Source organism: Amphibalanus amphitrite, unplaced genomic scaffold (assembly GCF_019059575.1).
Source record: "Amphibalanus amphitrite isolate SeventyFive unplaced genomic scaffold, NRLGWU_Aamphi_draft 000193F_arrow, whole genome shotgun sequence".
In the NCBI taxonomy this organism is placed as follows: domain Eukaryota; kingdom Metazoa; phylum Arthropoda; class Thecostraca; order Balanomorpha; family Balanidae; genus Amphibalanus; species Amphibalanus amphitrite.
The window spans coordinates 168,360-194,867 of record NW_024881688.1 but is presented as its reverse complement, the minus strand read 5'-3'; the positions used below and the strand labels follow the sequence as shown (position 1 = coordinate 194,867).

The window sequence follows — 26,508 nt, the reverse complement described above, 5'->3', positions numbered from 1 at the left end:
TATCAGTTTGATTGGGTAGCACGTCAAGCTGGGGCCGAGGGGGCGCTACTCCCCTTACTGGCCGAAGTCATAGCCGCGGCAAACTATGACCACGGTCAGCCCCCTGCGGGGTCAATGACACCACACGTTGACAAATAGGAAGGTGCTGCCCACACAGGCGGAGAAAAGTGATGGAGAAAATCCTTTAAAGAGGAAAAAGTTCACCAACGGCACTTCATCTACCCTTACCCTACCACCCGACTGCTCAGAGCACCTCCCGATAAACCACGTTGCGCGTCTGAAGGTTGCGCGGAGCCAGCACCTCCACCGCAGCGAAGCTACCTACGCGTGAAAGGGCTACGTACAGCTGACCGTGAGTAAACACCGGGGCCGGCAGGTAAATGCCTACGCGACGCTTTGTTTGGCCCTGGCAGCGGTTGATGGTCATAGCAAACGACAGTTTCACGGGGAACTGGAGACGACGGAACGGACGACCAATGCCAGAGTCTACTGCGCTCACCAGCAGCGGTAGCCGCGGGAGGAAGAGCAGCTCACCGCGTGCGATGCCGCTGGCGATGCGCAGCTCGAGTACGTTGGGTGCGGCGCGCAGCACCGTGCAGAGGGTGCCGTTCACCACACGCGGGGCGTTTAGATTCCTCATCAGAACGACCGGTGCGCCTACCTTTACCTGAAGCCGGTGGGAGGGCATGCCCGACACATCTATGGCGTTCAGCACCTCCGGGGGTACGATGGGTCCGACCTCTGCCTCATTGTCAATCTCAGTGAGCGTGTCCACGCTGTAGTATGTCATTGTCTCACCGGGCAAGAGTGCCAGAGCGGCGGTGTTTGCACTGTCCACTATAGCGTTGAGGGGGGCGAGGATGGTGCGCTCATGCAGCCACTCCTGATCTACATAGTTCTCGTCCATGTTAGGGAATATCCGGTCCACCAGCTCTGGGAGGCTGCCTGCCGGACTCACTACCTGCTCTGGGACCTGCACAGTGTCCGGCTCGGTGACGACGGGCAGCCGGCCATCGCCGACGCGCAGCAGGAAGGTGGCAAACTCACCCGCCTGGTCGTCACCGTTCCGTGCACGCATGTTAGTGGCCAGTTCCATCCTGTCTATGCGAGGCCATAGGGGCGAGGACTTCAAGCAAGCGTCGACTACCTGCGGCCGACCGCCGTTCCTAACTACTGGCAGGATCTGCCTCCAGTCCCCGGACATCAGTGTGAGGATGCCGCCGAACAGCTCACGGCTGTCGCGGACATCCTGGAGTGCCCGATCGACCGCCTCTGTGGCGCGCCGATTCATCATGCCCGCCTCATCCCACACGATCAGCCTACAGCGACGCAGATAGTCGGCCTGGGGCGAGCGCCGATCAATGCCGCACACATTGTCATTGTCATTGTGCAGGAGCACGGGGATTTTGAAGCGATAGTGGGCGGTGGTTCCCCCCTCCAGTAGGCTGGCCGCGATCCCAGAGGCGGCCACCGCCACGGCCACCTCTCCCCGACTGCGGACCTTGGCCAGCAGCAGATTCTCCAGGTACGTTTTGCCGCACCCGCCCGGAGCCTGCAGAAAGATAACGCCCGACTCGCCATTGTCGAGCCGCCGCAGCACCTCATCATACACGGCACGCTGGTCATCAGTTAGTCCCACCTCCTCACGTTCCACGCGCTCAGCCAGAACGACCGGATCAAACTGGGCACCGCCGTCCGGCTCGTCGTCCGGCTCGGCGGGGACGTCGAGCACCGGCGGCACCGGCAGCCCGTACTCTGCCAGTGTTTTGCCGCGCAGCCGCCGCAGAATGACGGCCAGCTTGCGCAGCGCCTCATCATACACCTCATCATCTGTCAGAGCGCGCCTGCCAGCAGCGCGCGCAACGTCCCGACGGCGAGCTATGTCCTCGGAAAGAACGTCCCTAAACCTCATCCACAGCTCTGCCGGGTTGCACGTCTCCTCACCCTCAATCAGAATGAGCGCAAAAAGAAAGCGCAAGCCACCCGGGAAGCGCGTCACGGAAGCCTCATCTAGAGCGCGAGCCCAGTGCAAACCATCCTCCAGGAGCCCCAGCTCCGAGCACGCCTCACGCATGGTGGCACACACGCGGCCATTCACCGTGCGCAGGTGCTCGTAGGAGCGCGGACCCCGCACGTTGTTGAGGAGCAGACGCAGAAAGAACACCTCTCCCGCGCGCGGCGTGGTTGTGTACATGCGTGAAAGCGTGTCCGACACGAACACCCCCGGCACGTCAGGGTGGGGCTGTCCCCGCAGGCGCCGCCGCCAGTGCGCGGGCCGGGCGTCTGCGCCACGGCCGCGCCGCACCTGCCACGTGTAGTAGCGCGGCACCTCCGTGTACAGGAGCGTAGCCGCGAACTCGTCTACCTGACACAGTTCAAAGAAGCTAGTCAGCATGGAGTGGTTGATTTGCTCCCCGTCCAGTACGGCATCGAGATTCGCGTCGTCGCGGAAGACGACGCGTCTCTCATCATTGTCCATGTGCAGCTGCAGCTGCTGTACGGGGGGATGGTGGCCGTGGATCGGTCTGTCCTGCAGACGCCACGCCGCCTCCATGGAGCCCAGGAACCTACTCTGCTGATACTGGGCCACCTCGTCAATGACGCCGTCCGGCTGCACGGCGAACATGATCATGTCAGTGCCTTTTGTCACATACTTTATGCAGTAGCGGATGGCACCCATGGCGTGTGTGATGACCTCTACGTTGACATGCGAGTCCATGGACCGGAGGATGTGGGGGTTGTAGGGCACGATCCAGCGATTGTCAATCTCGACGCCGCGCCGGCCGGGCGTCTGCCCACGGCGACCGCCCTGCTCCGGCGCGCGCCGCCTGTACTTGGGATAGGTCCGCTCGGGCACCTCTGTGACCGCCTGGTACTGCTTTGGGTAGCCGACACTACAGCGACCGTCCTTCATGCACGCGGACCGCGGGTTCAGCGCACCACACGGCCCGTGCACCATTTTGGCACACACGATGGCATGCAGATGCGGATCGGTCTGGGGATCAGGGACCTCGGCACACACACACGCGTCCACATCATTGGCACGGGGCTTGTCAGCCGGCACGACCCACAGCAGAATGTGAGCGTGCGGCAGACCACGCTTCTGCCACTCTATGGTGTACATAATGGCCCGCTGCCGACCCAGGATGCCGTCACGAAGCTGCTTGAGCAGCACCTGCAGTTTTTGATCAAAGACCTGACTGACTATGTCCGGGTGGTCACACGCCCGGTCGTGACCATCCGGCCCCTCCCCCGGGTACAGGGCCTGGAGGGTCTCCACGATCTCCGGCCAGGCCGGGTTACATGTCACAGTGATGAAGAAGTCAGCCGAGCCAAAGTCCCTAACATAGCAGAGGGCGTCCTGTAGTTTAGACATCATGTAGCGCGGGCTGCCGGTCACAGAAGCCGGCAGCACCACGCGCCGGCCGACGGCTCGGCCGACCTCCTCGCCGTCGGCGAGCGCGTCGCGCACGCCACGGATCGTCTCGGCACGGAAGCCGTTGAACCCGTCCTGGTGTTCACGCACATATGCGAGACGATCCGACTCCACCTTCACCTGTGTGTCTACCAGATACTGTTGGAAGAGCCTACCGCCTCTGGGGATCAGGTTGAAGTGTCCAGGCCTGTAGCGAATGTGGAAGGCCGCGTACTGGCGCATGGTGACGCCGCGTGCCGTTTTAAGCTCGATCGACCACCCGTCCGTGCCGTGGGGATGGAGCAGCACATAGCACAGGGGGTCATACTGGCGACTGAACTCATTGATGCGGAACAGCTGCCCGCCGCGCTCGTGGACGACGATGTCACGCGGACCGCGAATCTCGTCCGGCATGAGCACCGCCACCTCACGTCCCATGGGCAAGTTGAACCTACGCTCGTGCTCCGACCGGGGCCGATGGTCTGCGGACAGCACGATGCGGCTGTTGGGGACACCACGCGCCATCAGCAGCGCCGGCTGCAGTGCACGGACATAATTGTTGTGGACGTGCAGCATACCTGACAGAATGTTTAGCACCACCCGATCCAGGCCACCACACAGTGTTGCCCGGCGCTCGGTGGCCTGTTCCGCGTCCAGGAAATACAACTGCAAGAACCTTTCCTCACCGTCACGCACCGGCAACAGTGTTCCGATGCGGTGACAGACGTTACCCTGCACAGTGAATGCGGCGTGGGGTGCGCCCGCGTGTCTCACCACGTCACATCCCATGCTGGCCATTTGGAAGGCCGTGTTATATGCACGTATTTTACCCCGAAACTCATCATAGTACGGCGTGCCGGGAGTCATGAGCTCCACCAGCTCGTCCGGGGGCGGGGGATGGAAGTCTAGTTTCACCTTGCCCTGATGGCAGCAGGCACCTTTTGGTTCATTTTGCCAACGCAGCGCGCCACAGTGACCGCACACCGTGTCCATGCGACCCAACTGCATGCCCGCCGGTGGCTGGTACTGATCAGGGTCATAGTTCCTAGCCAGCAGGTGCTGGTCACGGGGACGGCGGACAGGAATGTTTGCCGGAGCTGGCCCACCAGCTCCGCCCGCTGCCGCTGCGTTAGGCGCATCGGCCGCTACCGGTTCGGCAGCATTGCCATCATCACCATCATTGTCAGGGTTGACTGGGGCGGGGGGAGGGTCAGGCGGGCCGGCCACCGGCGGTCCCGCTGCCGGGGCCCCGGGACCGACACCGTCTCCATCAGCTCTGTCCACACCATTGCCGTCATCATCATCATCACCATCATTGTCCGCGTTCAGTGGGGCGGGGGGAGGGTCGGCGGCGGCACCGGCCACCGGCGGTCCCGCCGCCGGGACCCCGGGACCGACACCGTCTCCATTAGCTCTGTCCATACCATCATCATCATCATCATCACCATCATTGTCAGCGTTCAGTAGGGCGGGGGGAGGGTCGGCGGCGGCACCGGCCACCGGCGGTCCCGCTGCCGGGCCCTCGGGACCGGCACCGTCTCCATTAGCTCTGTCCACACCATCATCATCATCATCATCACCGTCATTGTCAGGGTTGTGCGGGTTGGGAGGAGGGTCAGGCGGGCCGGCCACCGGCGGTCCCGCTGCCGGGCCCTCGGGACCGACACCGTCTCCATTAACTCTGTCCACACCATCATCATCATCATCATCTTCACCGTCATTGTCAGGGTTGTGCGGGTTGGGAGGAGGGTCAGGCGGGCCGGCCACCGGCGGTCCCGCTGCCGGGACCTCGGGACCGGCACCGTCTCCATTAGCTCTGTCCACACCACCATCATCATCACCATTATTGTCAGGATTGACTGGGGCGGGGGGAGGGTCAGGCGGGCCGGCCACCGGCGGTCCCGCTGCCGGGTCTGCCGCGACAGCAGCTGCCACGGCGCGATTTAATGCGGTGCGCTCACGGTCAAGCCGCCGACGCTCAGTGAGCTCTGCCTCTGTCTCCCGCTCCCTCCTAAGACGCTTACGCTGCCGGTCACGCTCACGTCTGGCTGCCGCGACATCCCCGGCAGGGATGGACGGCGCTGGGGCCGTGGAAGGCCCGGCGACGGCCGCATCAGCCTGCATACCATGAGAAGGACCCGCGCCACCAGCATCAACCTGCCTACCATTGGAAGGGCCTGCGCCACTGGCTTCAGCCCTTTTCCTGGCACGTGCCGCAGCCTTACGCTCACGGTCACGCTGCTGGCGAATAAGTCGCTCAGCTACAGTCTCCCTTGCCCTGGCCAGTCTTTGACGCTCACGGTCACGTGCCCGCCTAGCCGCCGCGGGGTCCAGCGGCTGAGCTCCTACCTGTGTGTTAGTCCCACCCTCAGCAATGTTAGCGGGCTGTGGCGCAGGCTGCAGCGGTGGCCCCGCAGGGTCCGCGGCAGTCGGCGGGGGTGTTTGGCCAGACATCGCAAGCGATTCTGAAAAGGAATAGAAGGAATGGGTTCAGGATTGGGTAGTTAAGTAGTGTCCACACAATGCAATTAAAGCAGACAAAATGGGGCAGGATGGAGTGGTATAATGCAATTAAAGCAGACAAAATGGGGCAGGATGGACTGGTATGCAGCGTAGGCTGACACTGTTAAAGCACACTGAACGCAATGCAGCCTTATGCGAATTCAGCGCTGGAGACATTTGTATCTGTAGGCAATAAAGATCAATACAAATCATCTCTAGGCATATTCATCACTGGACATATTTCAAAAGAAGATGATTGTTTTGCAAAATGTTTTTTGAATTAGTATTGTTTTGTTAGCTGTAAGAAAACATGGCAACTGAAATGTCAATAGGCACCAATGTGAATGGCACTTAAATGACAATGGGCAACAATGGGTGAAAGCAAATTGTTGCACTGAAAACCATGATGGATTATGCGTAATTTTGAAACAGAATGATTGGTTTCAAACACACTACAGATGGATATTAAAGCTTAAAATGCATGTTGTAAGCAACACTGAAATCAACCAAGCACAGCCATGTCAGGCAATGGGACACCAATAACTGTGCAAACACCACAATGAAATTGTTGCCTAACGGCAATGAAAACCATGGATGATGTGTACATTTCGAAACAGAATGATTGGTTTCAAAAGCACCACATTGAAATACATGTATGCAACATTGAAATGTGCCAAGCACACAATGAAATTGTTGCCTAACGGCAATGAAAACCATGGATGATGTGTACATTTCGAAACAGAATGATTGGTTTCAAAAACACCACATTGAAATACATGCATGCAACATTGAAATGTGCCAAGCACAGCCATTTCAGGCAATGGGACACCATTTACAGTGCAAACACCACATGACTGTTGTGGAGGATGTTTTTTGAAGTTATGGTTAGCTATGAAATTGTTGCCAACGGCAATGGTGAAAGCAAATTGTTGCACTGAAAACCATGATGGATTATGCGTAATTTTGAAACAGAATGATTGGTTTCAAACACACTACAGATGGATATTAAAGCTTAAAATGCATGTTGTAAGCAACACTGAAATCAACCAAGCACAGCCATGTCAGGCAATGGGACACCAATAACTGTGCAAACACCACAATGAAATTGTTGCCTAACGGCAATGAAAACCATGGATGATGTGTACATTTCGAAACAGAATGATTGGTTTCAAAAACACCACATTGAAATACATGTATGCAACATTGAAATGTGCCAAGCACACAATGAAATTGTTGCCTAACGGCAATGAAAACCATGGATGATGTGTACATTTCGAAACAGAATGATTGGTTTAAAAAACACCACATTGAAATACATGTATGCAACATTGAAATGTGCCAAGCACAGCCATTTCAGGCAACGGGACACCATTACAGTGCAAACACCACATGACTGTTGTGGAGGATGTTTTTTGAAGTTATGGTTAGCAATGAAATTGTTGCCAACGGCAATGAAAACCATGGATTGTGTACATTTCGAAACAGAATGATTGGTTTAAAAAACACTACAGATGGATATTAAAAGCTTGAAATACATGTTGTATGCAACATTTAAATGTGCCAAGCACAGCCATGTCAGGCAATGGAACACCAATTGCAGTGCAAACACCGATTGTAAAAGAGGACGATTGCTTTTGAGGACACGACAGTTTGAAATGAAGAGCTCAAGAAACATGCATTGAACTGCACCAAAACATTCCCAACACAGGGAATGGAACACTGATAGCAAAGTTTTAATGCAGCTGCGAACAATCTCAGGATGCTTGCATTAAGAGCATCATAAATTGCAGCACATGAAAACTTGAATTGCAATGCATTGCAAATTTATTCAAATCATTGCCAAAACCATTACCAACACTGGAAAAGTTGATGGTACCTATCTGTAGCTATTGCACGGCAATGCCATCAACATACAAACCTCACATATGCTTTAAGGGTCTGATTGAGGGTGTAGCATGTAATAATGAACAAATATTTGAAAGGCTATGGAATGGCAAGAAATGCATGCAGAGCCCATTGTCCAAGCGATACTGAGATAAAATCATTCACAGATGGCCCTATTCGGCAAATTTAAAATTGGAAGGAAACGACCTTGATGAATGTAAACACTTAAACACCCCAGCACAGCGCTTCCCATGAAACGCGCCGCATTCGTCACGCCGCAATGAAAGGCTGAATTCAAGCCGTCCCTAGTGAAATCCGTGCACCGGGACATTTAAAATGTATAAGAACGTTACGAATACTGATTTTAAATGGAAATCCTCGAGATTTGGGATCAAATATGCAATCAAAAAGACACAATTGCACAACACATCATTTCGAAACTGACTTTGGGCAAACACCAACGATTTTCGTAGTGACGATGAAGAGGATTTTTTTTTGTAATAATTACAGAATGAAATGACAGAATGCTGTGAGTAGAAGAAGTGGAGTATGAAATAATTTTAATAACACGTTACGTTATCTGTTTTTAATCAAAAACCTTATGCTCTTAAGATCGAAAATTCAGGTTATGGTAAAGTATCAGGTTATGCAGCAAAGCCCGTGTAATTAATAAAGTGGCACATCATTGGCAAACACCATTTACTCCCGTGATTTGTACCACCTTGATTTGGATCAATCAGCTTTTCACAATTTTTCATGAGAGGCGGTACATTTCTCTTGCCAATAGGCGTTGTTTCAATTCGTTCCGTCTGACGGTCACCTAAAAATAAATGTAATCTCAAAATCCGTCAAAAACAGCAATTTTTCAAATAAAAGTGCCCTCTCCGGCGCACGTGGCGCGTGCTATCCTCTGCATTGCACACCATTCAATAGCCCGTTGAATTCTGTACACGATGCTGTTTTCCCCGTGCCGGTCGGACCCCTGGTCACCAAGATATTGCACGGGGACTGGACCCTTGTCGGCCAAAATTAGCCGTTTTCGCCCGATTTTGCAAGCCGATTTATACATGTAAAGTCTATGGCGCAAATTTGCACTTTTTGAGCACGCACCACGCGCTCCCTACCAATCCGATCGAGCTGAGACCCCTCAAAGGCACGTCGCGCATCCTTGATCTATAAGTTGTGCAAATTTCACCGGGCCAGGTGCAACGGTCTGGCCTGTAGTCCACGCAAAGCACCGCCAAGTCGGGACCTCGGTAACGGACAGACGCACCCTCCTCAAATAGTATAGAAGACAAGCGGCTGCGCCACTTGCTTTGCTGCGTGGTAGGAAAAAATTGCGGCACCAGCCAATTTGCTTTCGAATGGTGTTTGATTCATGTCGATGTGTCGTCTAGAAGCATAGATATGGACGGAAATGTGAAGAGAATTTAAAAAATACTGCTCTGAGAACTTCGTTGGATGAAAGTTGGGTGATACGGGGTCAAGACGGGTCATAGGGGTCAGCCCTGGTCACTCTGGGTCAGGCCAGGTCACATAGGTCACCTCTCGTCTGATGGGATCAGCCCGGACCCCTGTTCTACTTTTGCCTCCACCACTACCCCTACCCCTACCACTACCCCTACCACTACCCCTACCACTACCCTTACTACTACCCCTACCCCTACTACTACCCCTACCCCTACCACTACTACTACCCATACTCCTAACCCTACCCCTACCACTACCCCTACCCTACCCCTACCCCTACTACTACCCCTACTACTACCCCTACCACTACCCCTGCCACTACCCCTACTACTACCCCTACCACTACTCCTACTACTACCCCTACCACTACCCCTACCACTACCCCTACCACTACCCCTACCCCTACTACTACCCCTACCACTACCACTACCCCTACCCCTACTACTACCCCTACCACTACCCCTACCCCTACCACTACCACTACCCTACCCCTACCCCTACCCCTACCAATACCGCTGGGTCATGTCAGGTCACAGAATAATTGGATCCAATCAGTACTAAAATATCAGACTTTAAGTGTTCCCAGCCCTGCCCCTATTCGTGCCATTCCACAACGCCGAATCGTATTTGTCGGAAATGGCGCATTGTGACAAATGTGGCGCATTGCGGCAAACGCGGCGCATTTTCACCCGGTGATTGAGCATGCATCTTTGCACCAAATTGCACCTTTATCAGACTATATTTGACAAAACTGTGCGATTTGCGGCAAAAATGACGCCTTGTGACCAATGTGACGCCTCGCGGCAAACGCGGTGCATTTGTAAATTCCATCACAAACTGTACCCATTTAGCGACAGTCAACACATTTTTTCGCCACTATTTATTCAAATTAAAACTTGCCCATCCGCCAATGCGAGGCACCCGCCGCCGATCGGCATGCATTTAGCTCACAAAGTTTGTCGACCCCGGCTCTCAATGAAGATATACGAACCGATCAAAATTTCATTGGCGTTCTTCCGGCGCGCCCCACGCGCGAACCGTGCACCCCAGCGAGCCGAAACCTAGAAAAGGCGCTGACCCGTTCTGTCACCTATAAGGTGTGCAAATTTCAACCCCCTACGATATACCGTCTGCCCTGTAGGCCGGCTAAATTGAACCCACTACACGGCGTGGCGGACAAACAGACAGACAGATGGATCCTGTTCAAATAGTAAGATAGACTAGGGGATCCTGGCTTGCTTCGCGGCGCAAAAGGTTATAAAATGATGAGGCATAAAATTTGGGATCGAATGGTGTTTGTCCCGTGTCGATCGGCTTTCTAGAAGCTAAGATAATCGCAAATAATCCTGTTCGACTTGCAAAAGTACTTGGTACAATGCTTGGTACTTGCAAAAGTACTTGGTACTTGCTTGGTATTGGCAAAAGTACTTGGTACTTGCTTGGTATCTGGAACATGCAAAAAGTACTTGGTACTGGCTTGGTACTTCCAAAGGTACTTGGTACTTGCTTGGTACCGGGTTCGCCGGGTAGGAAAACTTGCCACTCTACTCCCGCCCCCCCCCCAGTTCCCCCCAGATTTGGTATCGATCGGTGTTTGTCCGGTGTGAATCGGTCGTGAATAAGTCGAGATACGCACGGTGAATTATTACCGTCGGCGCTGATCAGAATCTTCAAAACGGAGGACCCCACGCTCATTAATTGCACGTCAATCGGCCGTGTTTCACTTTTCCCAGATCTACGTCAAACTATACGTATTTAAAACTACATATTCTACAGCCGAATCTTCAAACTGGGGGTACCCTCGCTCATTACTGCGCGAGAATTCAGCCGCATTCCTGTGTCTTTCTGCTAATGTTAAGTGAATGCGTTTGTCCGAGCCTATCTCGCAAGCCCCAACAGAAAAACCTCGCTGCAAAAACTGACCACTTCAAAAAACCCGCAATCCTACTCAAATAGTATATTAACTAGGGGATCCTGGCTTGCTTCGCGGCGCAAAAGGTTATGAAATGATGAGGCATAAAATTTGGGATCGAATGGTGTTTGTCCCGTGTCGATCGGCTTTCTAGAAGCTAAGATAATCGCAAAAAACCTGTTCGACTTGCAAAAGTACTTGGTACTTGCTTGGTACTTGCAAAAGTACTTGGTACTTGCTTGGTATTGGCAAAAGTACTTGGTACTTGCTTGGTATCTGGAACATGCAAAAAGTACTTGGTACTGGCTTGGTACTTGCAAAGGTACTTGGTACTTGCTTGGTACCGGGTTCGCCGGGTAGGAAAACTTGCCACTCTACTCCCGCCCCCCCCCCAGTTCCCCCCAGATTTTGTATCGATCGGTGTTTGTCCGGTGTGAATCGGTCGTGAATAAGTCGAGATACGCACGGTGAATTATTACCATCGGCGCTGATCAGAATCTTCAAAACGGAGGACCCCACGCTCATTAACTGCACGTCAATCGGCCGTGTTTCACTTTTCCCAGATCTACGTCAAACTATACGTATTTAAAACTACATATTCTACAGCCGAATCTTTAAACTGGGGGTACCCTCGCTCATTACTGCGCGAGAATTCAGCCGCATTCCTGTGTCTTTCTGCTAATGTTAAGTGAATGCGTTTGTCCGAGCCTATCTCGCAAGCCCCAACAGAAAAACCTCGCTGCAAAAACTGACCACTTCAAAAAACCCGCAATCCTACTCAAATAGTATATTAACTAGGGGATCCTGGCTTGCTTCGCGGCGCAAAAGGTTATGAAATGATGAGGCATGAAATTTGGGATCGAATGGTGTTTGTCCCGTGTCGATCGGCTTTCTAGAAGCTGAGATAATCGCAAAAACCTGTTCGACTTGCAAAAGTACTTGGTACTTGCTTGGTACTTGCAAAAGTACTTGGTGCTTGCTTGGTACTTGCAAAAGTACTTGGTACTTGCTTGGTGTCTGGAACATTCAAAAAGTACTTGGTACTGGCTTGGTACTTGCAAAGGTACTTGGTACTTATTGGTACCGGGTTCGCCGGGTAGGAAAACTTGCCACTCTACTCCCCCCCAGTTCCCAGTCCCCCCCCCCCCCCCCCAGATTTGGTATCGATCGGTGTTTGTCCGGTGTGAATCGGTCGTGAATAAGCCGAGATACGCACGGTGAATTATTTCCATCGGCGCTGATCAGAATCTTCAAAACGGAGGACCCCACGCTCATTAACTGCACGTCAATCGGCCGTGTTTCACTTTTTCCAGATCTACGTCAAACTATACGTATTTAAAACTACATATTCTACAGCCGAATCTTCAAACTGGGGGTACCCTCGCTCATTACTGCGCGAGAATTCAGCCGCATTCCTGTGTCTTTCTGCTAATGTTAAGTGAATGCGTCTGTCACGTCCTATCTCGCAAGCCCCAAGAGAAAAACCTCGCTGCAAAAACTGACCACTTCAAAAAACCCGCAATCCTACTCAAATAGTATATTAACTAGTGGATCCTGGCTTGCTTCGCGGCGCAAAAGGTTATAAAATGATGAGGCATAAAATTTGGGATCGAATGGTGTTTGTCCCGTGTCGATCGGCTTTCTAGAAGCTAAGATAATCGCAAAAAACCTGTTCGACTTGCAAAAGTACTTTGTACTTGCTTGGTACTTGCAAAAGTACTTGGTACTTGCTTGGTATTGGCAAAAGTACTTGGTACTTGCTTGGTATCTGGAACATGCAAAAAGTACTTGGTACTGGCTTGGTACTTGCAAAGGTACTTGGTACTTGCTTGGTACCGGGTTCGCCGGGTAGGAAAACTTGCCACTCTACTCCCGACCCCCCCCCCCAGTTCCCAGTGCCCCCCAGATTTGGTATCGATCGGTGTTTGTCCGGTGTGAATCGGTCGTGAATAAGTCGAGATACGCACGGTGAATTATTTCCATCGGCGCTGATCAGAATCTTTAAAACGGAGGACCCCACGCTCAGTAACTGCACGTCAATCGGCCGTGTTTCACTTTTCCCAGATCTACGTCAAACTATACGTATTTAAAACTACAGATTCTACAGCCGAATCTTCAAACTGGGGGTACCCTCGCTCATTACTGCGCGAGAATTCAGCCGCATTCCTGTGTCTTTCTGCTAATGTTAAGTGAATGCGTTTGTCCGAGCCCATCTCGCAAGCCCCAAGAGAAAAAGCTCGCTGGAAAAACTGACCGCTTCAAAAAACCCGCAATCCTACTCAAATAGTATATTAACTAGGGTTACCCGCGTGCTCCGCAACGCGAAGAAGGGTTATTTTTGATCCGTGGGTATTGGGTTAGTCTGTGTCGATTTGGTTGGTATCCATTTCGTTCGATTGCTTTTTGACGGCAAAACATTTTGTAGTGAAACAAAAAAGATCCATCGCATCGAGGTGCCCGTGTCGTATTATCATGCGTTCTTCTATAGAATGATTGGAAAACTGACGTGAAGTCTTTTGAGGGCCATCGATGAATTTCGCTAAAAATGGCAATGTAATGGTTTGGAACATTTACATTTTTAAGAATACTGTTGCCCGTCATGCAAAAATGAAGAGTGAATATTGGACAGAATTGAATGCTCTTTCCAACGGTGCCATTTTTAATTGCCAGAGATATCAGGTCATGGAGCAAAACCCGTGTGATTAATAAAGTGGCACAAAATTGACAAACACCATTTACTCCCGTGATTTGTACCACCATGATTTGGATCAATCAGCTTTTCACAATTTTTCATGAGAGGCGGTACATTTCTCTTGCCAATAGGCGTTGTTTCAATTCGTTCCGTCTGACGGTCACCTAAAAATAAATGTAATCTCAAAATCCGTCAAAAACAGCAATTTTTCAAATAAAAGTGCCCTCTCCGGCGCACGTGGCGCGTGCTATCCTCTGCATTGCACACCATTCAATAGCCCGTTCAATTCTGTACACGATGCTGTTTTCCCCGTGCCGGTCGGATCCCTGGTCACCAAGATATTGCACGGGGACTGGACCCGTGTCGGCCAAAATTAGCCGTTTTCGCCCGATTTCGCACGCCGATTTATACATGTAAAGTCTATGACGCGAATTTGCACTTTTTGGGCACGCGCCACGCGCTCACTAACGACCCGATCGAGCTGAGACCCCTCAAAGGCACGTCGCGCATCCTTGATCTATAAGTTGTGCAAATTTCACCGGGCTAGGTGCAACGGTCTGGCCTGTAGTCCACGCAAAGCACCACCAAGTCGGGACCTCGGTAACGGACAGACGCACCCTCCTCAAATAGTAATATAGATTTATTTCAAATTTGTCTCGCTTCCGTGCCAATATTCTAACCACTATTGAAGCTACTTCTTCTTCCGTTCTCATTTTAAGGATCATTTTCTAACGACCTTAAATGTAGAGCCATCATAAAACCAAACTGCAGAGTACGAGTATGCCTACTGTAAAGTTTGCTTGAGAGCCAGCAGTCCCATCAGCATTCAGCAACCGCACATTGCGCACACAGACCAGTTCAATAAGAAAACGAAATGATAAAGACCCATAGGCATACAATATGGTGGATCCTGCGGTCTGAGCCCACAATAATCGGATTTACTATAGTATAGTTATCGGCTGGACCAAATGTCTCAATCCATGAAACCGCACCGCACAGTGCAAATACCTACACCTAATGCATGCGGCAGTTTGCAATCGTGCATTCCGCATATGTTGCATACGTGAAAGCTTGTTCGGGCGGTCAGCAGCCTGGCATCGGTTGACGGCAGTTGGAAACACAGACGTACAAATCGACTGATCTATGGCGTGCCATGAATCGCGACGCCGCGATATGCGCGACAGGATAGCATTGCCAGAGCTGATGATCTGTCGACCAGGCCAGCTGCCTATGACGGCTCTATCTTACCGTGTTGAGCCGTCTACTAGCGTTAACCCGAGCAGCCCGAACAGAACAGTGTCGAGCCCTCAGTGCGTGCCGCGCCAGCCTGCCCCAGTGCCGTGGGCGGCTCGTGTTGTCGGAAATTAGCGGTGTATTGGCCCGCCGAATTGAATCACGTCATGCTCTGTACGGCAGAGGCGGTCGGTAGCGGTGACGGAGGCGGTTACACCCGCAGAAATGAGCCTAGGACACGCACCGCTCCCGAGTACCTACGACACATTGTTGTTGAGCTGCTTACCAGGCGTGAGGGATGGGAAGAAAGTCACGGTGAAAATATGCATATTTTAAGGGCGCATGATTTCAATGTTACTCAACGATTAATGTTTTCCCAAACTTTTTATTTCGTCAGTATTTTCTAGCCACGTATTTCAAGCTTTATGTTTTGATGATTCGTTTTATTTATCTATGTATTTATTCATTTATTTTCATATTATTAATTTTGGCTTATGGGATCCGTTAGCTGTGTCAATGGCCATGTGCAAGAACTAAACCAAACATTCTGTTTCATACACAAAACGGCTCATATAACCACATTGATCCCTACAAAACACTGTAGGTCACCACACTGCACCGTATGGCTCCGCGCAGACCACCGCAGGTCCTACGGGTCACCAGAGATCCCCACAGGTCCGCTGATGGTGCTCCACAGCCGCACCAGTCCCGTGACGGCCACGGGCACGGGCACAGCGGTCCCGACTCCACCGCAGTCCGGTACCTCACGGGACCGACTCCGCCGCACGGTCACGGGATAGCGGCCTCACGACCGCCGCACACAGCCGCTATTTGAGTTCGGAAGTGGCCAAAATGCGATAACTCGTTAACCAGTTGACATTTTGCCAAGCAATTTTTATTGTATGTGAAGTCAACCGTAAGGTCACATATGGGAACTTATGAGCATCCATACTCATACATCCTTGCCGTAAAAAATATTTTTGCTTGTAATCCGCGGATGACGGGTATATCCCATAACGTGGGTGACTCGGGAGGGGATTCTGCATAGCTTCCCTGCTGTCTTCGAAACTACTCGTTCACTACTAAAAGTTCAAACGGCTTTGATAGGAATAGGTGACAAACGAAACCTAACTTTGTCACAAAAGGTCATGGAAAGGTCATGGGTCACACAAGGTCATGGAAAAGGTCATGGAAGGAAATGTAAACATTTTTAAGGTCATGCGACACATCTTTAATGGTCCATTTCGGCAAAAGCATCTAAAAATGATGTCATCTGGGTCGTCCGATTCGAAACTATTTCCATTCGACAAATGAAGGTCAGGTCACGGCGAGGTCAGAAAGGCCAAATTTTGAAGTTGAACATTCTCAACAAAAAAGATGTGCATCGGATGCAATTTGAGCTCTGGAACACGATGATGCTATTCGTTTTGGTTTTTGATGTCAAGAACGTACTGAAATTGCCTTTGCAATATCGAAAATTGTGATTAACCGACTACGGTAAAATGCAAAAGCCGATAACATTGCCATTTCTGAAGATATCTGGCTGAAACTTTCCCAAAGCAATGCAAATGTTACATACAAAAGCCAATAAGGTTCATTCTGGTCGATGGCTGCTCCCCAAAACTCTTAATGTTATCAACCATATCGGACATTCTTACGATGTTCTGTTGGCTGGATGTCTTTTTGCTTTATTGAATTTGATCAGACTACATTCAGTTAAGACGACGTACATTTATTGGTCACCAGAAAGTATGCCCACAAGTCAATCGACAATCGACAACCAACAAATGCAATCGACACGAGCGTCGAGCACCCCTCAGCACAAGCAACTGCCGGGAGCGATTAGACGGACCGTGCTCCTCTCTCGCAGCTGATTGGTCAGCTGCCGAACCGCACGGACGTCAGCTGCACGGCCGCCGCCCGGCCGACCTGACCGGGGTCGGCCGGGCGGCGACCTAGCGTCACTAAAACTGCAATAACTTTTGCCGGCAGTGTGATGCCGACCTAATTTTTTTCAGCAAATGAATAACAATTGTACGGTATATGTTATGGACGTTGTCTCGATGTGAAGCACGCTGTGCGTTTTTTGGTAGGCCTATGTAAATATTGAAATCCTCAAGCCCTTCTGCTTTGTGCAAGTGTGCAACAATTAGCTTACAATAACTGAGTGGGAAGTTTTTTAGATGCACTTTTGTTACCAATGGATTCCGCACATTTTCCCCTCTCAGCTGATATCTTACTTACGCATGTTCAAGCAAAGAATATGACAGGAGACTCGTCAACATTTACATGAAAATCGCAGCACAAGTTCGGCCTCACGGAGCAAAACAAAACGGTGTACTTTGGGAGCCCACCAATATGTGCCAGAATGAGTAACATTTTTTCTGGATGATATTTTATACAGTCTGATCAATTTACGACCAGAAAATGTGAGAAAATCACACTTTAAAATTTGTCGAAAATTAGGGTATTGGCCACTTCTGAACCCAGATAGCGGCTGTGTGCGCCGGCCGCCCCGGGCCCGGTGCGGGTCACGCTCGCTGCCCAGCGAGTCTGTACCGGCTGTTGGACAAGGCACGGGTCAGGCCTCACGACCACCCGCAGGTCCGCTGGAATGTTTTATTTCGTCCCGAATGTAGTGGTGGTGGGCCGGAGTCACGAGAGCATGGACTGTCGGTGACCGCGGCCTGGCGCAGGTGGCTGGAGCTGTGTGTGGTACTGTTATTACGGGTCGCCGTTAGTAGCCTCCGGCGGTGAGATGAGGTCGGTGCATGGTGAAGGGTCGGATGTAGAGCTGTAAGGCTCAATAGAGAAACAGGAAGACTGCTGGAGTAACCACCAATCTGCATTGGTGCTTACACCACCTGTGTCATGAGTGGTAATGGACCATGACGAGATAGTGATTTATATCATTCGTACTTGCAAAACCGGCTCTCGAAAAGTTAGTTCATATCCCGAGCCGCAAATCATGTGATTGAAATTATAGCGGTCAGTGGTTTGCGGACTGCTTATTATGGGCATGACGAAATTATGCGATTGGAAACTCGACAGCGACTGAAAGCAGCACAGATGTATCGGTTGTTTTTTATTACGGTACCGAAGGATATCCCCTTTCTCTCCCGGTAATAAAGACGGTGTCTGGGTGTATCCAGCTGTCCTGTGTGAGTCCTTTGGGGTGTCATGGCTCCTGACTCACCCTCGCCGCTCATTGCTCAAATGCTCACCCTCGGTGCTCGGCAGGTGGAATTCCTGCTCAGCGGCGCACAGCGGAAACGACTCCCTCCAATTGAGTCGAACGCGCGCCCAGCGGTGGGCGTCACGGGCAGAGGCACGGTGGGCGTCACGGGACGCGTCACGGACGCGCGGCGCGGCGCCGGGCGTGACGGTCAGGGGAGCATCCTCCCCAGTCGGCCTGCGCCAGTGAGCAGAGGCCCGGTCTGGCCTGCGTCAGGGGGATGCATGGTTCATGATCGGCTCCTGGCCTTTACGAACGATCTACACATTTGCAGGCTGAACCTCTCGTGGCGGGCTGAGCCGAGCTGCCTTCGTAACACAGCATGATTCAGGTTTGTATCTGCATTTTGCGGAGAGGTAGCGTTGAAGTGTTGTTAACCCTCGCACGACCAGGCCATTTCTCATAACACGAACGACCAGGGGGGGGGGGGGTTGTTACGACCCCCCTGGCGTTTCGAAACGGAAGGTCGTAGAGCTTAGCGGAAAAAACCAACGGATTTCTCTCAACGAGATCTCGCGATTGGTGGTATATTTTTTGGTCCTAGGTCAACATTTGACCTACTTTTGACCGGTCAAAGGTCAAATTTTCGGAAAAATAGACTTTTACAACTTTCGGCGGCGATTGCGGCAAAACGGTGGGAGATATCGATTTGAAACCTTCACTATCGTGTTCCTTGATCAATTTTCTATCGTTTGGTATGTATTTCGTTTCCCTAGCTCTAAAAATGGCGCGTTGGGAGCGCCGGAAGTCGGCAAGGTCACAGTCGGCGGCAGAAATTCGAAAAATCAAAATTTAAATTTTTGAAATCTGATTGTATTTTTGGATTTGGGAGGTCTATTTGCTCCCTACAGAAGCTAATATTGCTGCATATTCCCATTGAGGTGACAAGAATTAGCAAAATAGTGGTTCGGGCGCTTTTCAAAAATAGTACCGGACGCTGTTCCTCTTGTGACGTCATAGCTCCGTGACCTGACCTGACCCGGTCAAATTTCTTATACCATATGATAGCCAATACTTGCCCCAACATGCATGGGAAGTTTCATCACGATCCATCAACCGATGTCCGTACCACCGGCAGGAAACCTTGGGCGTTGGCACTCAGTTTGTGAAAATCCGGCCGGAAGCTGTACCTCTTATGACGTCATAACTCCGTGACCTGACAAGACCCGATCAATTTTTTTCGGCAAAAGATGCGCAAAGGTTGCCCCAGAGGATATTGAAAATTTCAGCCCGCTACGACAAGCCGTTTAGCGTGCACTTCGAAAAAACCTCAGGGGGGGTTGATACAACCCCCCCCCCCCCCTAGGCGTTCTAGGGTTAAGATGAGGGGATCTGAGAAATATGTACATACTATACATACCTATGTAAAGGATCTGTTGGTTCTACCATCTGTTGGCACCACATCTTTGTCGCCAACCGAGACGTAAGTGTAGCAACTGTTGCCTCAGCTGCTCTCGAAGACTATGTTTGCGGTTTACTGAAGTATCCGCGTGGACAGTTACATACACCACCAAAGCACAGCTCTGCTGAAGCTTGAACCCGCACCGGAACGGCGCCGTCGCCGCCCGTATGTGATGTTGTGTTGTGGTGTGTTGGTGGCGCCACCTGTGCCTCTCGGGAGGAGCTGCAGCGTTGCTCGGGAGGAGACAGCCGACGGGCATGACGCTGAGCTGTTGGGAAGCCCACCGACAAACTATTGTCGCTTGAGCCACGAGAAGGCTTTAGTGACACAGTGTGTGACACGTGGTACTGGCGCGGGTTACCTAATGCTCAACATGACTGGCGTTTGCCATGTTACGGGCAGTTATGTGCATTGTGCAAGGACTCTTGGTGAATGCCACACCGAGGTCATGCAGACCCGAAAACAACAAAGGAGACTTGATAATCATATCTACACCTCTTTCAAAGAGAAGAAAACATTCATAACGCAGTGACAAAACAAGTTGATTACGCTTGAAAATAAAATACCGGTAGCCTGAAGACGTTAACCGAGTGCTAAATATCCGCGCTCCCCCTATTCACCACAAAGCATCATCACCGTGTTAAATCATTGCCAAAATCCGGATTGACATTGGTCTGACGGCTCTCCCCGGATGGAGGACCACCTGACCGAAAATCCTGCACCCGGCGAGTGAGAGTGAGTGCGCCCCCCGACCGGAAGGGCGGCCAGCTCGTCCCCAGACGAAGGGTGTCGTTACATCACCTCCGCAGACATAACTCCGTGACCCTCCGAGCGTGACGGTCCCCCTTCATCCGTGACACTGCGCCCCCCGGTCCTCGCGTAACCAGGCGACTTGGGAGGGGGAGGGGTCTGGAGCGGCACTGTCACTTTCCTTTCGGAACAGATGGGACATGGGTGGGAGAGTGGTGAGCGGCGCCGTTTGGGGGCTTTTGCGGACGGCAGTGGGTAGTGTGCGCCAGTCGGTCCCGACGGAAGTGACTCAGTGGAAGTGGTGGCTGCGGGGTGCTGGTGACAGGGGTACGCCCAGCGGGGTGCACACAGTGACTCAGGGATGGCGGGGTGACACCCGGTGCTGTCAGCTTGTGCAGAGTGCCGGCCATCAGCCACTGTCAGCTCTTGTGACGTAACGACTGTCAGCTATCTGTCAAGTGTTAGAACTCAGAAGTCGAGGACTCCAAGGCAGGATGGCGGAACCGGCCGACCGGTCAGGACAGTACAGTGACAGTCTGTCCCAGACAGGACAGTACAGTCTGTCCCGGTCAGGACACCCGCTCTCCAAGAAGGAGCATCTCTGTATGAATCTTGGCGATGCCACAGAGAGGTAGGTATGAAATCCGTCCGCACGTCTAGTTTTATCCGATCATCCGGCTAAACGCCCTTTTACAATAGCTGAATAAATGAACAAACCATTCTAGGAAAGTCACTATACAAACTTCTCATATCTACCGTTTACGGATAGGGATGCGACTAACCGTCTTTTGACAACTCTTGCTTACCGATACGGTCGACTGGGCAAACCGAGAAACCGATACAAAAACAGTGGAGTGTGCACTATCGATTTCCAATGCGTCGGCCGCCAGCTTCGACAGTTTAGGACGGGTTGACACCAACCGGAGTGGCGGCCCCGAGGTGACCGTACACCACTGACTCGTTTTTGTCGCTCCTGTTCCGATATGTCGACTGCAGCCGCCCGAGTCTGTCGGGTGCGACTTTTTGTGCGGGACATATGCAGGAAATCACGGTCCGACTGTGAATCTGATGACTACCGATTACCCAGTCCAGGCACACGCGCCGTCGGCACGTGCTATCAACTGACACTGAGTGTTTTTGTTTGGAAAGGGTATAATACCCTAAATCGCGTGCTGTTGCTGGTGAACAGAACACTGCGACATAAACTTTTTTCCCTTACATTATCAATTAGGACACTGTTGAGACTTGAGAACCAAGTGTAGCTATGCGTAGGACCAAGTTTAGACCAAGTTACGTCACTTCTTTTCTCTTAGTTATGTAATTCCACAAACATGAAGCATATGGTAAGCCTGATGACGGCACGTATCAAAATGATGTAACAGTGCTTGTCTAAATTCGTCTCAGGATGTAGTGGGCGGGGCTAATTATATCTGTTCCCGAATCAAATTCTAAAAGCGAAAGTCGTGAAAACTAGCGTTTGCCTCGCGCCCGGAGGGTGTTCAGGGTGGGTGTTTTGGGCCGGTTTTCGACGTGCCCCGATCGGAGCCGGTTCGCACCTGACGGCGAAAGCTGGGGGAAACGTCATCCGACCACAGGGCGGTGACGTAACGAAGGGTCGCCCTGTCGGGGGACTGGTCAGTCCTGGGTCCGCCGCCGTCGTGTCACTGCGGGTGAACAGCAGTGATGGGGTGTGGTCAGCTGGGGAACTGCGTGGCTCTGCTCTCGGGCAGCCGTCTGGGACCGGAGTCGGTCCGCGCGCCGCTGGGAGGCTCCGATATGAGCACGGCGGGTTACAGTAGCAGCGAGGTGATGAGGCGCCGCCGCCGGCACCGGCCGCCTCTGGTGCACGGGTCTCACAGGTGGTGAGTACGGATCCGCTCCGTGCACTGCGCTATGCAGTGTGAACGCTGACACTGACCCTGACTCGACCAGGTATTTCTAATTAGTTTTTCTTTGGAGCTTCTAACTTCTCGTCTCAGCTCAGTGTCTCGCTGACCAAGTCTCAGTGACCTGCCTCACCGCCGTGTCTGTGACCTTCCTCCGACACCGTCGTGTCTCGCTGACCGTCATGTCTCAATACCCTGCCTCACTAACATCTAACCGCCGTGTCTCAGCCTCAGTGAAGTGTCTCAGAGCCCGCATCAGTTCGGTGACCGCTGTCGGAATGCGTCTGCACTGTGCACGGTCCGTCTCTCCGCCGCTGTTATCAGTTCCCACTCAGCCTGTCTACCGTTCTGCCCCGGACCCGCGCGCACCGCGTGCCGGACAATTACCGTCAAATCGGGCTGTTTTTTACCCGCAGCTGAACCGGAGAGAGAGGCCTGAGGCCGGGACAGAGTGACGGGGTGTCGCCGCGCGCCCTAGTCACGTCCAGGGGTAATGGTGCCAATTTGTGATAGCGGCAGTGGGGGAGACCGATCGGGGTCTGTTAGACTACGGGTCAGACTATGTCAGACTATGGGTCAGACTAGATCAGACTATGGGTCACCACCTAGTGCTGTCACAATTACCCGACCTTCACGGTCAGCGGTGAACGTACGCAGGTGGCGTGAAATGTCACGAAGGAGTGAATTGGGAGCATTGGGTTCACAAACCCTTCAGCTATTATCTCTGATATCTGCAGGGTGGTTTGTTAGCGAGCAGAGCAATGATCGACCCCGTTTAACAGGAGTTTAACCCAGTCAGCATCAGCAGCTGCAGATTCGATGCTCACAGCTCAGATACCTTTTTTAGTTGGGAATAGCATAGCGCTATCCACGGTCAAAAGGAATGTACAAATGTTCACAGAGTGACACATCAGCCTCACACTGTCAGTGTCGCCGCGTCAGTTGCCGTCAGCGTTGGTACATCACTCGGTATCAGCGTATCACTCTGCGGGTATCACTCTGTCGGTATCAGCGTATCACTATCTGCCGCGACGTATCACTGGCTGTGGCCGTGTCAGTGACCTCTCGTATAGCCACCCTGTGGACGCTGCGGTGGACAGTGCGGTGGTGTGCAGCCCGCTCGGCTGACCGCGTGGAACGGCCCGCAGCTCCAAGACAGACACACATACATAATTGACACAAACAGACACAACCACAAGCTGGAACACATACATTGAACATTAAGTCAGAGCGAAAACAAACTCAAACACACTCACAAGCTTGTTTGAAGGTATAAATTCAAAATTAGCACAACAAATTATAACAGACTTCGTGAGTCTGCTTTATATTTCCACCTTTATTGCTTACGTATGGGTCGAAACAGTGTCCTCGCTGTTTTCGATTTGTCTTGTATTTCGTACATTCTCCAGTCTGCTCCTTCACCCCTGTTCCTCTCTCCTCCCTCCCCGAGCCAACAGTCTGTGTACCCAGCGGGCCGTCCCGTTCCCTGTCTGTATTCGGCACCTGTCGCCGGCACCAGTCATCACTTTCCACCGCCGCTCCAATTCTCCGCCGTGCCGCGGCTGCCCTCCTGCTGGCCGCGTGTGCAGCGCCCGCACAATACAGTGGCGCCGCGGCGCTCCACCGTGCAGCGGGGAGCGGTCACAGCGGCGCCGCGGCTCGTCCCGCCGCGCCGCTCCTCGCCGTAGTGCGGCGTGATGTGACGCTCGCCGGTGAACACGCCGCGCCGCCTTCTGCAAGTGTGTCCCGGTGGCGTAACCGTCACCGTTTGTGGTGTTTGGCTCGTGATTGGAAATAGCGGCCGTGGTTTGATTGCACGGCGCTGTGAGACGGTCACGGCGCACCTGGCGCGCTGAGACGAGGGTGGCGCAGCGATGTCGTGATTTGCTCTGGCGGTGGAGCAATTTGTAGCTGTTCATGGAGCAGTCACTAAGTGGGAGCCGACCTGCAGAGGCTGAGCCAGTCACCCCTCTCGGCCGCGGCCTTGCGGACGACAGGTCTGACGGACAGAGCTGGTTATCTCTCAGCCGCGACCACTGACGACGACCATATGCAATACTCATGGGACTGTCACGAGCTCAAGTTGCCGGGAGTGGTTTGTCTTGTGACACTGAGGGGGCGGGGTTTGACGAGTCTCGGAGACGAATAACGGGATTTCTATAAAAAGCTCATGTATGGTAGGTACGGGCACGGCATGGTGCCTTGGATGCGTACACTGGTATCATTAATCGTGCTTAGCGTTGTAATTCCCTTGCGCATGACTACAGCCTAGCGCCGTAGTTTGCTGCGTGGTCTGTATCAGTCATTGCGGATTTAATACAGCTGATATGTCACAATTATAGTGTCATTGAACCTCCGACTCGATTATCCAAGGCGCTTTGCTTCCTTCCTTTATTTGATACAACGGTCGGCTCTACTGGCATCGGCCTTGTGCTTTTGTCAGTGCAAATACAATGGTGTCAGCTCGGTGAGCAGGACACGGGCCGCTCCGGTCGGCCGTAGGATGAGACCTTGTCCCACCGGACACACGCGTGAGAGGGAAAAAAGCGAGTGGACTGGAGCAGGTGGGAAAGTGGGCATGGTAGAGGACGGGGGAGAGGGCGGCTCCTGGGAACGCCCATCCTGTTCCGTCCCCTCCTCGCGCGTCCTCCTGTCCGGTGTCCTGTCCAGTCAGTCCTATAGCTGTCCGGTATACAAGGGCCAGGGGCTTCCGTTTCGCTATCGGGGCTGCCCGTACCGAATAGGTATGATAATTTGACACAGATGCGCAGGATTTCTTCAAAATAATCTCGTCTCTATGGAGGCATAAGCATGATTGTGAAGCAGCTACAGAATCGGTAAGACTGCTTAGTTACTGCGATGCATTACAGCAAAATTGCATTGCACCAACGCCCCAAAATTTATTTTCTTTGCACGGTAACTCTACATATCAGAGAAACCCAATTATGCGCTCCTGATTCACTCCGTCACACTAAACACGCATGCGACGGAAAGCAGGAACGTCCAGACAACTCTATCCACCCAGTGTCCGACTTGTGCTGGTCAAGTGTCACAAACTTCCCAGCCTTCTAAAGACGGCACCCCACGCCACCCTCAGGACTGAACAAAGTGGTTGGTGTTCTCTCTTCACGGCGCATTGTAGTCTCCGGGGAGGTTACGGCGCAGTGGGCATTGGTGTCGCCGGCCGGCCCAGACGAGCCAGCGAAAGTCCCCATCTCACACACTGGAGACGGAGGTAGTGGTGGCGATGAATGCGCCGTTTGGAGATTTAGCGAAGTGTTGCTGTGGTTTTATGTCGGGGAATCGTCTCATGGTGGTGGTTTTGCATTGGCTGGCTGATGTGCTAGTGAGGAATGAGGATGTTACCCTGAAAGCCGCAGCAGACCGCGGAAACGGTCGAGCAACGCCCGATTGTCATAGGATGTTTGTGAATTTTTAAAGGATCTTTATGTGTTTATTTTGTGTTTGAAATTTGCGAATATATAACTGACAGCCCTCATAAAATTCTGACAAATGAATAAATATAGATCAATGACCAATGGTCAATGGGCATGTAGCCCCTTACTAATATGTGGTTTTCAAACACAAAATAATAAAAGACAAGCTCCCTTTGTACGACGCTATTACGAATCACCTTTCCCTTCATCATTGGCTGATGGTGGCTGGCCATAATACCAACATCTGTGACCGACGCCCGTGTCCTTCAATAGACAACAACCGCTATCAATTCTCTATGTATGCTGACCTTCCAATAGATTTTCCCATTGAAGTCATGATTGATTATCCATAATGACCTACACCTCCATCCCAAACAGATAAAGGCCATCTTCCTCCGATGCCAGACCACTCTCTGAACAAACCAGTTTTATTTTCGGGCTGCCATAACAATCAGATCACCGCGCTGTGCTCCGGAGAAATCGTACCGAAAGCGAGAGTGGTCAGGACACCGGCAGGATCACTTACGTAACAATGGACGGAACTGATGCTGTGGCGACGCGGACAGAGCAGCGGCTGTCGAGCGGCGAAATGATTCCAGGGCACTCGGCGCACGCCAACCACTCGGAGAGTTTCGGTGACGGTGCTTTCTAATACAGGTGGAATGTGCGCCTCAGGTGCGCACTTCTTTG

At 52.1% G+C, this 26,508-nt stretch overlaps 1 protein-coding gene across 1 annotated transcript; it reads right to left on the bottom strand.

Annotated features, from left to right (window-relative positions):
• Window positions 1-244: 244 nt before the first annotated feature.
• Window positions 245-18,317, bottom strand: LOC122384558. Its single transcript, XM_043372098.1, has 3 exons — window positions 18,305-18,317; window positions 4,676-5,274; window positions 245-4,474 (listed from the first exon to the last, which is right to left on the bottom strand). The coding sequence occupies exons 1-3, from the start codon at window positions 18,315-18,317 to the stop codon at window positions 245-247; spliced, it is 4,842 nt and encodes a 1,613-aa protein (XP_043228033.1).
• Between the last annotated feature and the right edge of the window lie 8,191 nt (window positions 18,318-26,508).

Bases quoted from the DNA above. Each gene is read 5' to 3' on its own strand.
- LOC122384558 (XM_043372098.1), bottom strand. The intron at 4,475-4,675 runs GTCGGTCCCGGG...CCCCGTGACCAG, and splicing joins ACAGAGCTGATGGAGACGGT to CACCTGCTGGCTAGGAACTA.